This window comes from Podarcis liolepis, assembly GCF_965112155.1.
Source record: "Podarcis liolepis genome assembly, chromosome: 1".
Classification (NCBI taxonomy): Eukaryota; Metazoa; Chordata; class Lepidosauria; order Squamata; family Lacertidae; genus Podarcis; species Podarcis liolepis.
Genome location: NC_139554.1, coordinates 69,429,700 through 69,445,698, shown reverse-complemented (window position 1 = coordinate 69,445,698; position 15,999 = coordinate 69,429,700). Strand labels below are relative to the sequence as shown.

At 43.4% G+C, this 15,999-nt stretch overlaps 1 protein-coding gene across 9 annotated transcripts in view; it reads right to left on the bottom strand.

Moving 5' to 3' along the window:
• The window catches only part of DENND2B (DENN domain containing 2B), a 146,835-nt gene that overhangs the window by 76,340 nt on the left and 54,496 nt on the right, over positions 1 to 15,999 (bottom strand). For all 9 annotated transcript variants that reach the window (XR_014519558.1, XR_014519559.1, XM_083476909.1 and 6 more), the window contains one exon: positions 4,576 to 4,680. Coding sequence is in view for 7 of the 9 variants with exons in the window: in XM_083476909.1 (XP_083333035.1) it covers positions 4,576 to 4,655 (80 nt within the window). In the remaining 2 variants the exon portion in view is untranslated. The remainder of the gene's footprint in view (positions 1 to 4,575; positions 4,681 to 15,999) is intronic.

Genomic DNA, 15,999 nt, shown 5'->3' with positions numbered 1-15,999 from the left:
AGTGTCCTCCTTTCAAACATACTAAAGGCAAGAAAAACAAATTCTTTAAAAGGACATCAGGCTTTCTGCCATCAACATTTATTCTGTTTTGTAGTATGATTCCAAACATGATCTCATTTAATTTGAAGGCCAAAAGTGAACTGTTTAGACAGGAAGAAATATGAATGCTGCTGGCTTTTTCTGTTTCAAAAGGGACTTTTCAAAGGCGCTTCAAATGGTCCTGCAGTTGTTGCTCACACACCCTCGATGCAAGTATACCACTTTATTTATGCTCGCACCCAAGGTCAGGTGCATGTTTCTCAGGCTAAGCTCGCTGTGACTGGTCTTTAATTCTGAGCGGTGAGGCTGGAATCTCCTGCATGTGACCAAAGTTGCACTGCAGCAGCAGTGACGCTTCTAATGAATGGAATTACTTTCTCTTCTTGGGCCTTCCTATGAGCAGCTGACTGGCTAACCTTCATCTCCGTCCTATGGCATTCAGTATGGTAGATCAGAGCTGCTGAGCTGCCCTCTCAGCACTAGCATTGCTGCAGCTTACCTAGACAGCACTGGGGCAGCAGCGAGGTCAGGGGTGTGTGGAAGCATTGGGATAGTCAATGCAGTGCTACCACCAGAGACAGCACAGTTCTGGGTTTGCTTCTGCTTTGCCCTGCCCAGTGCCATCCAGGTAAACTGCATTGATGTCTTGGCGGTTCCATGGCTCTGCCCCTCCACACCAGTCACTACTGTCTCTTGCTGTTATAAACACCCCACTACTTCTTCTCAGTTTCTTTCAGTGCAACAACCAGACATAGCCTGGCCTCTCTTATCTAAGTTCTGATGACCTCCAGATTAGAAAAATATTTTGGGGTCGGTGGTCACATCTTGAATTTTGAGGGTCTGTAGGTACCACCCTCTCTTGGTTGCCTTTCTCTCTCTCCCTCAGGCCACTCTACCACCCACCCACCCACCCAGAAAGAATGGGAACATATCACACCAAGGCCACCATACACCATACGTTTAAAGCACATGACTTTCCCCAAAGAATCCTGGGAACTGTAGTTTGTTAAAGGTACTGGGAAATGTAAATCTGTGAAGGGTAAAGTTCAGTTCCCAGGATTCTTTGGGGAAAGTCACATGCATTAAATGCATGGTGTGTACATAGCCCAGTTCTTAAAATAGCTGTACTAGATACTAGTTCATCTCCAAGCACAATTCAAAATGCTGGTTTTAACCTTTGAAGTCCTATACAGTATAGTCTGGGATTGTGACATGTCTTTTTCTGGGTGGCCTCACCTGTACCTGGCAAAGTCAATGGTGACCAGTGGAAAGGACTTACTCAGAGGTGTTACCCAAATTGTACAATTTTCTCCCCAAGGGGCACACATGGCACTGAGTATTTTGCCTTTTCAGTGCCAAAGGCCTTATTTATATACTTCTACTGATAAATTGCTGCTGTTTCCCTCCTTTTTATCTACTTTTAATTTTAATGCTGCCCTCTACCCCTTGCTTGCTTTTCTTATTAAGGGATAAGGAATAGTTTCAGTGAATGCCTTTCATATGATATGACACTTACAGAATTCCTAAAGTTTTAATATTAATATTACATTTCTTTCAACAGACTCTCCATTTCTGGTTCCTATAATTTACTCTTGCTTAGGGCATTAAGCAGGCACAAAGCCAACTTGGGCTGAGGTTCACTGTTACAACCACCAGTAACTGCAGATGGGTATATGTCATAATGTTTGGGTGTCTGGACTTACTTGTCAGTTTTTGCCTCAATTTTTCCTGACTGTGGTCAGGAAAATATTCAGATAGATAGTCTGGTTTGGTTTGGTTTGATTTGGTTTGGTTTGGTAAGAGTATTTCCCCAAGAGCAAGCTTTTTCTATCCAGCCTCACGATACAGATATTTCTGCCATGGTAATAGGACTGTGGTTTTTGTTAACCCCTCAGATTCACAAATCTAGGAGGAAAGACACAGTTACTTGCTAGCAAAGGGCAACTGATGTGTACAAACTTAATTCATGGCAGAAGCAGTCATTTCTCCTGAAGAAAAGACAGCTATATTGGCAAGACTGCCATTTTCTGCAAGAAAATTAGAACTCCCTTTAACACTGATAGTCAAAACATCACAATTCTGCCACTTGCAGACCAGAGGCTGTTTGTCTGCAGTACTTCTGGTCAAATCCCAGATTAAACGAGTAGCTAGATTTCTCAGTGTGGGTGTTTTGTAGTAGTTTCTTTCTTTTCAAAATGAGTTTAGAATGAATCCCTCCAAGTGTTAAATGAAAATTAATTCAAGTGCTGCTTCTGTTGATTTAAGTCTTATTAAAAAGGAAGAAATCTTCCCAATGACTCAGGGCATGGCCTCCCAAAGGAAAGTCAGCCAAGTAGATTACATGAAACGAAGGAGTCAGGCTGCTAGCATGACATATTGGAAGGTTTCTCTCATGAGTCTGTAACTCAGTGATGTGCCAACTCTCATGCCTATGCTTGCCTTTAAATATATTATTCATTGCTGAAAGAAACCTTTAAAAATAAATGTTGGTCATAGTGAGAAGAAGAGAGATGTGGAGCTTGTGGACAGGCATGTAGAACTTACACACTTGTTTTTTCAAGATTTTTGACACTAGTACCAAAAAAAAAAAAATTGTATTGAAAATAGTGGTTCTGAACTTCTTTACTCCCAGGTCTGGACTTTCGCTTAGGAAGTCTTGGAGATTGCCTACCCTGACAATGTGCACATGTACACAAGGTGTGGTGCCACGTACACTGATGGCATAGTATACACAATAATCTTAATTATACACTGTCGGGGGCAAGGGACAGTTGATCCCACATGCTCTCAACTGACTGTTCATCATCTTCAGCGGGTGTTCCTGAGTTCCAGTATGAGGAGAAAGACAAACGTGCTTTGGCTAAATCACATCCTATAAGAAGCTTTGAATTTTTCCAGAATCCCACAGCAGTGCCTTATTTTGAACTGGCTCCACTGGAGCCTTAAACATAATTAAGGGAATCGGAGTCCCACTCAGAACTGTGTTTGTGTCTCCCTCGGGCTCATTCCTCCTCCCATCAACTTTTTGAGTTCCCCTATCTCTTTTTCCCCAACAGTAACTGAAGCTAGCATCACATCTGCACAGAGCTGGACACTAGCCATAGTTTTAAGTTTAAACTAGAGGTCAGAAGCAGACTTCAAATTCCATTTTTAAGTGAACAATCACTCTAGCCCAGGGCTCAGCAGCTTGCTGGGGGATGGGAGATGGGGAGGGAGAACAGAATCTCTCTAGGGCACCACCACCAAGAATGTTCCTTTTGACAACTAACCTAATGTCAGAGGATACAGATACTTGGAAGAAGGCCCCATCTGACAACTAATCACACAAGCAGGTTTATGCAGAAGATACTGGAAGATACTTTGCAGGCCCAGGACCATCATAAAGTATACTCAGGCAGCTGCTGGGGCTCATTTTTCTTTTAATTTTTTGCACTCCAGTGCCAAACTATTTCCAGATGTCATTTTGGACTTGCCCCCAAATGCCCTAAGAGTTAAGTAATCCTAGGGCATTGTATGGAGTGAATATGACCACTGCCATGTTTTTGTGGGGAACCACCTTCTCCCCTACCACCAAAAAAGAAAACATGGAAGAAGTTGCTTGGAGCAAGAAAATAAAAGGGGAGGTGTTGATTTTTTAAAAAATGGGCAGGTGTCAGAGCTGGGCAGAGGGCCCAGGATGGCACTTTATCATAGATTGAAATTTTCACAAATGTTCAAAGGAACTCGAGGTGAAGCACACCACAAAGCTCAGCCACGAGGTTGCCAAGGTATGTATAACAGGGACCAGATCACCTTTTCCCATAAGTAGCCAGAAGATAAAAGTACTCCGGGTCATATAGACCAGTTGCAAATCTAGGAGTAGTGCCAGGTCAAGAGACACCCAAACAGTGCATTTGGCCTTTATAGGTGCCTTACTTGGTTCAGATGAAAAAGGGAGAGTTGTTTCATCAGTATACTGATGGCAACTCAGTCCAAGTCTCTGAACAGAAAATATCAGCAGTTTCATGTTGATGTTTTAAAAAAAACATTGCTTTGCTGCTTGCAAGATCACCGAGTCAGGGCTTAGCAATTGTATATTTACATAACATGGTCAAGGATGTGATTAGTAAGGAGACCCAAGATGACCTGTATGCCAAGGTTTCTACACACATTACCCCCTGGATCCAGTGTTGGCTCCATATGCTAAGGGGCTCTTGAACAAGATGCCCTCAAGGGGAGCCCTCCTGCCACCATCACCATCACACATTCACTTGTCCCCTCCTTCCAGGCCCAGCCTGCCCAAAAGAAGGGAAAGGGGAGGGTGAAGGCTGCTGCTCTTATTGCTGCTTGTATATTTGGAGAGTCCTGGTGAAGAGAGAAACAGGAAGGAAGAGAAGCAAGGCCAGGAGACTCTGGGTTCAGAAATGGGCCTCCTCCTATAAACGATAAGTTTCATAGATCTATGGGTCAGAGCATTGCTTTCTGTTGGGGTGGGAGAGCAGGAAGCAAATTGGAATCAGGCAACAAAAGCCCATAAACATATTGCTTTCCACTTACCTATCAAGACTATCCCGAGGCACTTTACTTCCTCCAGCTCTCTTGGTGACACTGGCAATCTTGTTGGCAGTCATGGTCATTTCTGCTCTCTATAAACCTGGAAACCTGGGTAAGGGGAAATAAAATCCAAAGCAAACCCATTGAACCAGAGACTTTTTCCAACACAGCTTAATAAGAAATGTTTCTAGTGCATGGAAAAGACTGTCGAAAAAAGTTTTGAACGTGTTACCTAAACATAACTACTCTTTTCAATGTTGCAAAAAGTCAAACAGCAGCTCAGGTAAGATTCAGATTTGAGTCATGTTTAGACAAGAAACTAAAACCACAGAAAAGTACGTTAGAAGAATGAAACCATTGTCCTTACTTTGCCACTTTCTCTCATTAAATTGGGACTGGGATAATTATGATAGCATTTTTTTAAAAAGTGTCACAACTGTAATAACAAATGACAGAGATCAATCCTAAAGCAAAAGGTTTAAAATGAGCATTGGAAACCATGGCAGAACTCACAGACTGTGCAATGTCGTGATAGGATACAGTATATCATAATTTATAAGATGTACAAGCCTGCCCAAAAACATATCAAAGATAAGTTGATTATGGTCCTAATGCAAAGACTTGTACAGTATGTAATTTTCTTCTCTCAAACCTAGCTCTCCTTCATATAGTTCCCCAAGCTGGCGATAGAGCACAAGGTCTTCCAAGGACACCTGCATTTATCTTTCTAGACTTTCTGCAAATAACAACTAACTAAACCAAAAGATACAACCCCTTGCTGTTCTCAAAAAGTCACAATATCTTGAAGATTATTATGCTTACAAATATCTTATTGCCCTCTGTGCTGTCTCTAATTCTTAAAGTACAAGCTGATGGGGGCAGGGACTTTCTCTTTGAGATACTGTACATACTTTTCTTGTTTACAGTGGATAGCACATGGGAACCAGATTATTGCTGCAACCCTTAGGCTTCCCATAGTAAATGTAAAATAAACAACCTGCTTAATGAAAAGTTCCACTGACAGGTTTGACCCAAATCCTCTCAGATCTGCAATATTCCTCAAATTAAACTGAATCCAGATGTTTACAGCAACCACACACCTCATGTCATCTTCCTTCTCTGAAGGATGGCAAATAACACAGCATTAACTACCAACCATGGTCCATTTGCAGCGGGGATACAAGCACCATAAGTAAAAACCCACAAATCTACTTCAAACACAACTTTTATTATTTGTTACATTTGTATCCCACTCTTCCTGCAAGGAGCTCAGAGGATGATGTGTCTCGTGTTTCTCACTGTGTGACAAAGCAATGCCCATGCTCCTGGTTCACTGCAGCAACACAAAATAAAATGTTGGACAAATATGCCTGGAAAAGACATGTACCTCTCTTGCTCGGACAGCTCCAGGCCAAAAGTCGAAATCCAGGTATGACAGCTACATGTGGCCTGCAGTGACCTTGCAATGTTCTTATTCATTGTGTAGGCTGAGGACCAGTTTGGACTGAAGAAGCATCCTGCACTGGTCCTGCAACCATCCAGTCAACCATGTGGTCAGTGGACCTATATGTTGGTGCTGACCTTTAAAGCCCTAAACAGCTTCAGCCCTGTATACCTGAAGGAGTGTTTCCATCCCTGTTGTTCAGCTCAGACACTGAGGTCCAGTTCAGAGGGCCTTCTGGCTGTTTTGTTACAGGGAACCAGGCAGAGGGCTTTCTCGGTAGCGGCACCCATCCTGTAGAACGCCCTTCCACCAGGTGTCAAACAGGTTATCTACACAACTTTCCAAAGACATCACAAGGCAGTCCTGTACTGGGAAGTTTATAATGTTTGATGTTTTGCTGTGCTTAATGCTTTAGTTGTGGGAAGCCGCCCAGAGTGGCTGGGGCAACCCAGTTAGATGGGCGGCATAAATTATAATAATTATAATTATGAAATCATATGTGCATCTGCAATCTGTAAATAAGGTCTAATTCATAGAGTACGTGGCAAATGCAGTGTGGCATCTACACCCAAAATTGGTTCCTGTTACTCGCCCTCCATGACATCAATAGCAAGGACACATGCCAATCACATAGATCACACAGTTGCACGAGCACTTTCTCCAGCAGCACCAGTGTTCCCAAAGGACGCGCCATCTGTGCAACTGGACATGGAAATATTACTTATGTAGCCTGAAGCCCAACCATTTTCAGTACCATCATGTAGGTCTGTGAAACTGCCTTAGGAATTCATATCTAAAATATGGCCTATAAATCTAGTAAATAAATAAATGACTCCTCTCCACACAAGAGAAATAAAAATTAGATTTGGATACTTGAAGAAGGAATGGAATCATTTTAGACACACTCCGTCTGGAAAGAATTAGAGATCAAAGGGGAAAAGAACATGACTGAAAATTGCTAAAGCTGTCAAACAAATTGGTTTTAGTTGATTTATCTTCTGCAGTACAAATTATATTTTGAGAGTAGTTAACAAGGTTTTTAAACCAAAGAACCACTTACTTTCTGTTTCAGAAATCATCAAGGGGTTTTCCTAGATCATTTATCTATCTACACTAAACATCAGAAATGATCTGCCTGATTCACACAAGGGAAAAGGGAAATAGTTCAAACCTCAATTAATGAACTGAACAATCATTTCAGTCCCAGCAATCATATCCTGTGCATCCCTCTCATTGATTGCTATGATCCCTTTGTGTTTGGCCAAGGGAGATGCTTAGCACAACACTCACAAGCAAGACAAAGAACAGAGATCCACTGCAAAGACACAAACCACCAGCCCTAGATGCAGAACTGACATCAGCAGGGGCACAAAGCGGGCATCCTGTGGCAATCAGCACATGCAGGCATAGCCCACACTCACAGCAGTAGCAACCACAGGAAGGATGGTTGCAGTTCATGCAACAGAACAAAGTGACCTGTCTGGATGGATAGAAGAATCTGGCTACACCACCCAGCACAGGTGTTCATTACCAAGTTAATCAATTCATGCAGCTGCACCAGTACCCTTTAGCAACCACCACGGACAAATTACATCACTGAGCCTTTGGTAGCACTTAAACTAAATCCTTGTAAAGCCTTGAGCCTTTGGCCAGCCTATGGTGACCCCATTCCACCCTGAGCAGCAACTGTGACTCCGACCGAGATAAGCAGGGGCCACATCAGAAGCAGCAGCCGCAGCAGCAAAGGCCACAGAAAGGCCAGACCAGAGATGAGGAATCTGTGGCCTTCCAGTTGTTGTTCAACTCCCATCAGTCCCAGCCTGCATGGCCAATGGTAAGGGACAATGGGAGCTGCTGTCCAACAGCATCTAGAGGGCCCCAGATTTCTCAGCCCTGGCCTAGATCCAGCCACATGCCCGGACACTGTGTCTAAGCCAGAGTCTGAACAGGGATCTCCAAAGATCACAACCCATTCATCTGAGATGTCCAAGGGGGGTGGGGTCACACTCTCTATCACCAGTGTTGGTAGTGAGTCATGAGGGAAGGAGGCAGAGCAATAGGCTCCAAGTCAGGAGAGTGCCCTTTAAGCTCACCACACTTCAGGAAAGAGTTGGGCCTCAGGAGTGGTAATCTGAGCTGACTGAGTAGCATAAAATGTCTCATTTGGACCTTTTATGAATTTCACTTGCTTAGCTGAGACTCTATGAGGCTATGCAATTCCAGCCTGTCTTGTTGTGAACTTCCACCTGAGCTCCAGATAGATATAACTCAAATTAAGTGCCCTCTGCTACTCCCTCCACCCCACCCCACTAAGACCAAATGTGGCAGAAATGGACTGTTGTGTTATTATAAAACTATAAATCTTGCATGTAGGTGTGTTTGGGGAGTTAACGGGTTAATTTGTAGATTTTTGCCACTGATTAGAAGGTGGTAGAATAACTGAGGATGGTACTGTAGTTGGGAATTAAGACCCTCATACTTCCTTCAATTTGCTGATTAGCACTCATGTAGCCAGATCAGGGAACCGGATGAAAGGATGAACAGATCAAGGTATGAGCTCAGGAGACAAAGAAAACACAAGTCTACCCTAGGGATTGTCTAGTGTGGGGAGAGATGAAAGTGTTTTAACCTACATTTATTTGCTATAGTTTATTACCCACACCGGGAATGTTTTGTTGCTTGTAAACATTCTTAAATTAGAACCTTTTTTCTTATAAACTACACCCCCCCCCCATTTAGTAAACTTCCATTCTTGTTACAAAAAAACCTTGTGGTCTCTGTTATTTTTATTAAAAAACACACAGAGACCATGTCTAAGCCAAGTTCTACACTACTTCAAAGTGTTCTCAAGGAGACATGGGAGAGTTTTAGACTGGTTGGTGAAAGACAACCTTGTAGAAAAATAAAATCTTTCAACTGGTGGCAGCAAAGATCTAAAGGGAAGGGTGGGCGAAAAGAAGGGGGCATTGTGTTTGGCTGGGAACTCCCCTCTCCACACAACTCAGGAGCCAGGGAAGCGGGAGTACCATACCACCAAGTAACTTACTTACCTTTGACCAGGGCATGGAACACAGCAACTTTTCCCCAAAGGGATGGGACAGGAACCACCAGTCCTGTCCCTGGCAGGATCCCTGGCAGGTAACTGATGCCATGCATGCCATTTCTGCTAAGGTGAAGGTCTAATGGGAAAAGATTCTCTTCCATAGCCTGAAGAATGTCTGCCCTTGCAAACACACACACACACACACACACACACACACACACACACACTGCGAAGGGAAGGGAAAGTGCCAGCACTCACAAGACTAAGGCGAACCTCAATCCTGTTTGCAAGCATTCAACAAGGTGCTCACTTTTGTGAATGCTCACAGCATTTAAAGTTCAAGCCAAGACTATGCCATGAAGACCATGCAGAATGGTTTATTGCCTAATGGGGGACTATTCTTTGCACAATTCCCCATTTTGCAACTTCTCCATATAGTGGCTAAGAGGTACTTTGGCAGGCCTGGAAATTGTGTTTCATTGGGTATTGATACACAAGCCCCAAAGCCAGATATACAAGGTATCCCCAGAAGCAGTATTAAGGCCCAACATGTGCTTGGAATTCTGCTTGGAAATTAACAGGCACAGTCTAGATCTCTCAAGCTGGTAGCACAACTACCATGTAGAATCATAAAATTGTAGAGTTGAAAGGGAGCCAGAGGATCATTTATTCCAACCCCCTGCAATGCGGGATCGAACCTACAACCTTGGCATTATCAGCATCAACTAACCAACTGAGCTATGTAGGAAATGTTAAGCTAAACCAACCCATGCAAAAGTCTGAGCATGCAATTTTAAAATATGCCTTGTGCACATTGGATCAGTCTGCCTGTAGCATGAGGCTATGGGGCAACGAGGGTCGGCAATTCCATATAAAGAAATAATGCTCATGCACATTGATACCAAGAAGAAATGAGGTTCAGATCTCATTGATGCACCTTCATAAAAGGTTTGAGATTCACTGGTTTAAAGCTAACAACGTTTCTACATCTTGCAGGTTCCATTCTGGAAGAAATGTATTCATTACATTTCTGGGAGGGCAGGGAGGGGGAGGTTAAAACCATCCCATTTTAGATCCATTTTTTAATTAAATTAAAAGAAAAAATCATATTGAGAACACTTGAGATGACTCCACAGGGAGATATTAAGTAGAACAAAACACAGAGAGGCTACAAGCCTCCATCAAGAAATTAGCTGCTTCATGAATACATTAAATAATCAAATTTCATAACCTGCTAAAGTTACTATTTTTGCATTAAAGTGTAATCATTTCCCAGTGCCTCTATGAATTCTCAGATGGCCTTTTTTTTTTAATAAGCTGGTTTTCAATAAAAGAAAAAACTAAGCAGGGGAGTTTTGAGAAATGTACAAAAAATGTTGCTGGTAAGTTTTCCCTGTTGAAAATACAATACAAATGTTACAGCAGCATTTTACTGTGAATATTTTGCACTGTTTTAACCCTAGGCCTGGAATGCACAGCTGCATTAAACCTCATGGTTCTTGGGCTAACAGAAGCATTATCCAGGGTTTGTCCCTACCCTATGAGCTTGCTTTTGCATGAGTTCAAATAAATTCTTAAAAGCACAGCCAACTCCAGCTGCAGCCTCCAAGCTCTGGTCAGTTCTCATTCTTCATGCAACAAATGAAACCAACTTCATCAAAATAACTCAATCAAAAGGTATCCAAACTTCAGAAAAATGTGCCTGGAATTTTGGATCTCTACCAAAGCCAGAACGTGGATAAAGAGCCCCCTCCCCATGTCTTCAGATGTTATTTGCCTTCCCATTTTCTCTGTAGATCCTTACCATTTGGGGCTCTTTCTGAGAAAAGGATGGGGAGGATACATTTTTAATGTAAAATAATGAAATGGCACCTTTTAACTCATACCCTTATGCCACTAAGTTACGTTACTTCGCTTACCAAAGTTTCAATCACATTTTTGCCAGCTAGCTTTACTTGAATAATGCCAATATCAAAGAGTCCATGATGTCCAACATCTTGCACGCTCAACATGTCAATTGTAAATAAAGATCTCATAGGCCTGCTTTGTGGCTTCCAAACTATTTGAATAAATGTGCTTTGTGGGAGGGCGGGATTGAGTGGTGTGGGGGGGGGAGTAATAACAGGGTATTAAAGGATGAGGTGAGGGGCTTTGGGGCACTCCCTTCTCCCCAGTGTTGCCTTTCCTTTCCATGAAATTTCGTGTGCCTTTTTTAGTTCACAGTAATGGAAACCTGAAAATATGTTTGAGCATGCCTATGTGGAAAACCAAAACATAGCTTGAAGTCACACATACAACCTAGAATGGACAAGTACCGTATTTTGCGCCCCATATGACGCTCCGGCCCATAGGACGCACCTAGTTTTTTGGGGGGGAAATAAAGAAAAAAAATTATTTCCCCCCCAGGTGCGGGGCTGGAAGAACCAGGTCGGGGAACAGCGGGAAGGCGCGCTCTGCCTCCCCGCTGTCCCCCGAGCTTGTGGGGCTGGCTATGGGGAGAAGTGCGCTGATCCCGGGACTGCAGGCAGCTCTGCGCGGCCACCGGGAGCGGGGCGGGACTTCTCACCCGGCTCCCGGTGGCCGCGCAGAGCTGCGCTGATCCCGGGACTGCAGGCAGCTCTGCGCGGCCATCGGGAGCGGGGCAGGACTTCACGCCCGGCTCCCGGTGGCCGCGCAGAGCTGCGCTGATCCCGGGACTGCAGGCAGCTCTGCGCAACCCTCGGAGCCGGTCTCCCGAGGGTTGCGCAGAGCTTCCTGAAGCCTGGAGAGCGAGAGGGGTCGGTGCGCACCGACCCCTCTCGCTCTCCAGGCTTCAGCGAAAGCCTGCATTCGCCCCATAGGACGCACACACATTTCCCCTTCATTTTTGGAGGGGGAAAAGTGCGTCCTATAGGGCGAAAAATACGGTACTTTGACAGCACTATCTAATGCCTTCTGCTGAACCCTCTCTCCCCAGCAGACCCATCTGTCGGAAGGGCTTGTGTGCAGTCAGTTTCTTAAGCTTCAGTTTCCAATAAACATTTCTTTACACCTCAGCAGCTGAAGGGGTGACTAGGGAGGTCTCATTTCCATCCATTAAAGCCAGAAGTCCTGCAACCAATAGCTACAAAGGTTCCAAAGACTGGAGATTACATTTACTTCAGGGTGTTCTCCCCTTTTGCAGAGTTTTATCTGATTTTGGAAGTAAATTGATAAAAACTATTACTTATCTGGCAGCATACATAAAGTGCGCTTTCATTTGTTATTTACTTAGTCTCTGTATGGAATCTATTAACATAGTTAATGCCCAGAAATATTATCTAAAGCTTTGGCGTTGACTTGGCAAATCGATAGACGCATACAAACTCAAGGTACTGCATAGCAAAGGCTACTTCACTAGAAAACCTTCCCCCTGTTGCATAAAGGGCACGCTGAGGAATAGCTATATAAATATAACCCAGCCCATTTGAAATATTTTCCTAAGGAGCAGTTTTCTGTGTCACTTCTTTATAGTACTGGAATACTATTGGGAATACTGGACAATGAAACACTAATGAGAGAGAAGGAAGTATGGAATAGGTGCCTCTGGAAAGTGCTTGGTTTTTCCCCAGGTATGCCAAATGACCATTCTGTGATCTTTCCACACATGCTCTGACCGGGGGGGGGAGGCAAATATCAGCAGTGGTGGGGCGAGGGATCTTAAAATTCAGCGGTGCCCTGTGCAATGTGAAAATTTGGCACCCCTGCCTCTCGTGCTGCATTCTAAATCATAGCTGAAGTGCCCCTGAGGTTCCAAGCCCAGTGCAACCAAACCAGTCATGCAGTGTTCAAAATTAGCCAGGTGCTTTTGACCACTTGTGACCAAGTGAAGATGCCTGGGTTCCAGGATGGCACCTGACATCTCTGCCATCTGGGGATCATTGTATCTGGACTTTTTCACACACTAATACCCCATCCTGTATAATTTTAATTTTTCTGCACAATCGGAATGAATTTCTGGAGCCAAATTGCTTTTTCTGTGCAGCCTGAGCAGGAGCAGTCACCATTAAGAAAAAGAGGCTGGAATAGGCAAAAATGGCAACTAGACATTCTGTTTTGGCAACTGCAGCAATGGTTTAAGGAGCCTAGTTTAAATATCTGAGTTTCTAACACAGCAGTCATGCTCCCCTAAATCCACTTCTGATGTCAACAACCACTTAGCCTTCACACAAGGATCTAATATATAACCAATTACCTGGGGAAGTAGGGGGCTCCCTCCCTCCTAAAATCTTCAGGCAGGGACCAAAGCAATAATCTGTAGAAAATTATTTAGCTCGGGATTTGCTGCATTTAACAATGTGTTTGACCAGATGGCCTACAAGACCCCTCCCAATTCTGTGATTGTGTATGTGGGCACAGTGACAATCATGTCTTCTTCATCCCCTATCTCTCCTTTCAAAGAGGAAAGGTGAGCTAGTCCAAGCCATGATCATAAGGAGATTCTGTTACAAACTGTTAATGCCCAGTGCATCTCCCCTCACAACCCCTTTCCCCATAAACATAAAAAGCGCTGGTGAAGATGTGCAGAACATAGAGCCGTTTAATGGCGAAAACACCATATAAAGCACAGGAAGCTGTTGATGCAGCTCCAAATCGACTGGGCTATGTTGCTATGATGAGCGTTCAGGAGGAGGGGGGACTCTGCATTCCTCTTGTCAACAATTTCCTGAAAATGCTCTGCAGCAAAATCTAGGCTTTCTCCAGCACTATGCTGAAGACAGGCAGTTTCCTCTCCAATTGTGACTTCTATTTCACAGATGACAGAAAAACCAGCACTAAAACTGTTAGTTTTATTGTTTGAAAAGTGATATAATATGATCCAAATGGCAACTAAGCCAGAATTTTCACATGGTCTCAGCAACCTCAGATGAAACTCTGACTCTACCAGGTTTCATAAAATGCTATACATAAAAGTCTGATGCAATCACAAAGCCAGATTTGTCCAGGTAGTCAAGCTGCATCCTAAGCATGATGGGATTTTTGTTTCTTGTTTTTAATTGCAGGCTACAGGTAGCAGGAATCCTCCAAGACTGTTGTGGAAATTTTTTAATGAGAATTAACTCTTCTCAAACTTGTACCACCCTCTTGTATCCCAGTCTAACCTCAGCCAAGAGAACGCATGAGAGAACTGGGATTCATATATATTTTTTGGTGGGGAGGGGAATAATTTGGCTGAAAATGAGAGAAATCCACAGATTATATGGTTTGCTACTTCCAAATTTCAAACTTCAAGGCACAAGGGGTCAACCAGTAGCCTGCTTATTTTTTGCAACATTCCTTTCAGAAAGACTTGTAAGTGAAACAACAAACAGTATCCAGCAAAGTAGTACCCTGGCTAAGCCATGGAACTTGTCTTTCTTCTCCCCACATGCCCCTAAGTTTGTTTTGGGTTCTCCCCAACCCTCCAGAACAGATTTGGGAAGGAACAAGGGGCTCATAAACTGAGGAAACAGAGGGGAAGTTCTGTTACAGAAATGGAAAACATTATGCCAACGGAGCTACTTCATTGGCTACAACCCAATGGGCCTGGACTCAACTAAACAGCTGTGCTAGTGTGACTGAATGCAACAAGTCCCCCTAGCGCAACAGGGCTTTCCCTGCCATGCACCTCCTCCATGCCCCCCTAAATAAACCCTGGTAAGATTGAGAGAACCCCCATTGAGAGAACAGGCGAAGGGGAGATGGGAGATCATTCCATCTGGCAAGCTGAACAATCATAATAGCATAATGCCAAATTCTGCCCAATGTGATTATTTTTGTTAATTCCAGATATGCTGGCTTCTAGGTAAACTAACAAAAACAAATTATTAATATCCTAAATATATATATACTTTTATCACAATGTGGTAAAAAAATTGTTTTTTTTTTACATGGTGTCAGTAACCTCCGTTTAGGAAAACAAATATCTGCCACAGTGCTTATAACTTCACACACATACACTTCAATTATGATGCTATAACAGTGATATTTGTTGTAAAGATATACTCATTTAAGTGTGTCTCTCTATACATGCAGTCCTTTATAAACTCCGTTCCAAGAAGCCAACCCCAAACATGCTCAACTTTGTCTGGGATTCCTAGACGTCTGAGTAGAACCATTTGCCTAAGCTAGAATTCAGCACCTGGGGATCCTCTATGGGAGAATAATTGGCTTGGCAAGGAGAGCTGCTCTCCACAATCAGAATTTCTGGGATTGAGGGAGATTCCACTTTTTTGTTTTGTTTTTCAAACCAAGCCTAGAACAATATTATGAGAGAAAACTTGCCAAGACTTATCCAGAATAATATGGATTGTTCCAGCAATTTACAGCCAAAAGGATAGGATTACTGGCCAGCTCCAAATCATGATAGATAGATAGATAGATAGATAGATAGATAGATAGATAGAAAGATAGCGGCTTTCACTGGGAGCTAATTAAGGTAATGTGGGATTGGCTGACAATGAATCCAATGACCACCTTTCTTTAAAACTCAGCAGAATTCAATGGCACAGAACTCAAAGTCAAACTAGACATGACGTTAAATACTGTACAGATCTGTATTTAACAAGCATGTTTCTAGCAGGGAGGCAAGTGGAGGCTAGTAATTGTCAGGACTGAAACAAGTGGAGATGTGGAATTTAACACTTTTCCTCCTTTGTTGTGGTGTTACTGAAATCACTCCTCCACAGCTGCTATATGCAGTGCACACACACACACACACACAAGCCAAGGGGGGGTGGAAACAAGCAAAACCACACATAAAATCCTGCCTCATAAAACTATTAAAAGGGGGGGTGAGCCCTCACTGCACCCCCAAAGACATGACTCAAAGAGGCAATTCCCTTGGGAGGCTGCCCCCAGTGGCCGCACAGCCTGCTATCTCCAGCAGGTGTACCTTATATCCTACCCTTCCCCAGCACCACTGCATGGTGTGCTGGTTTGG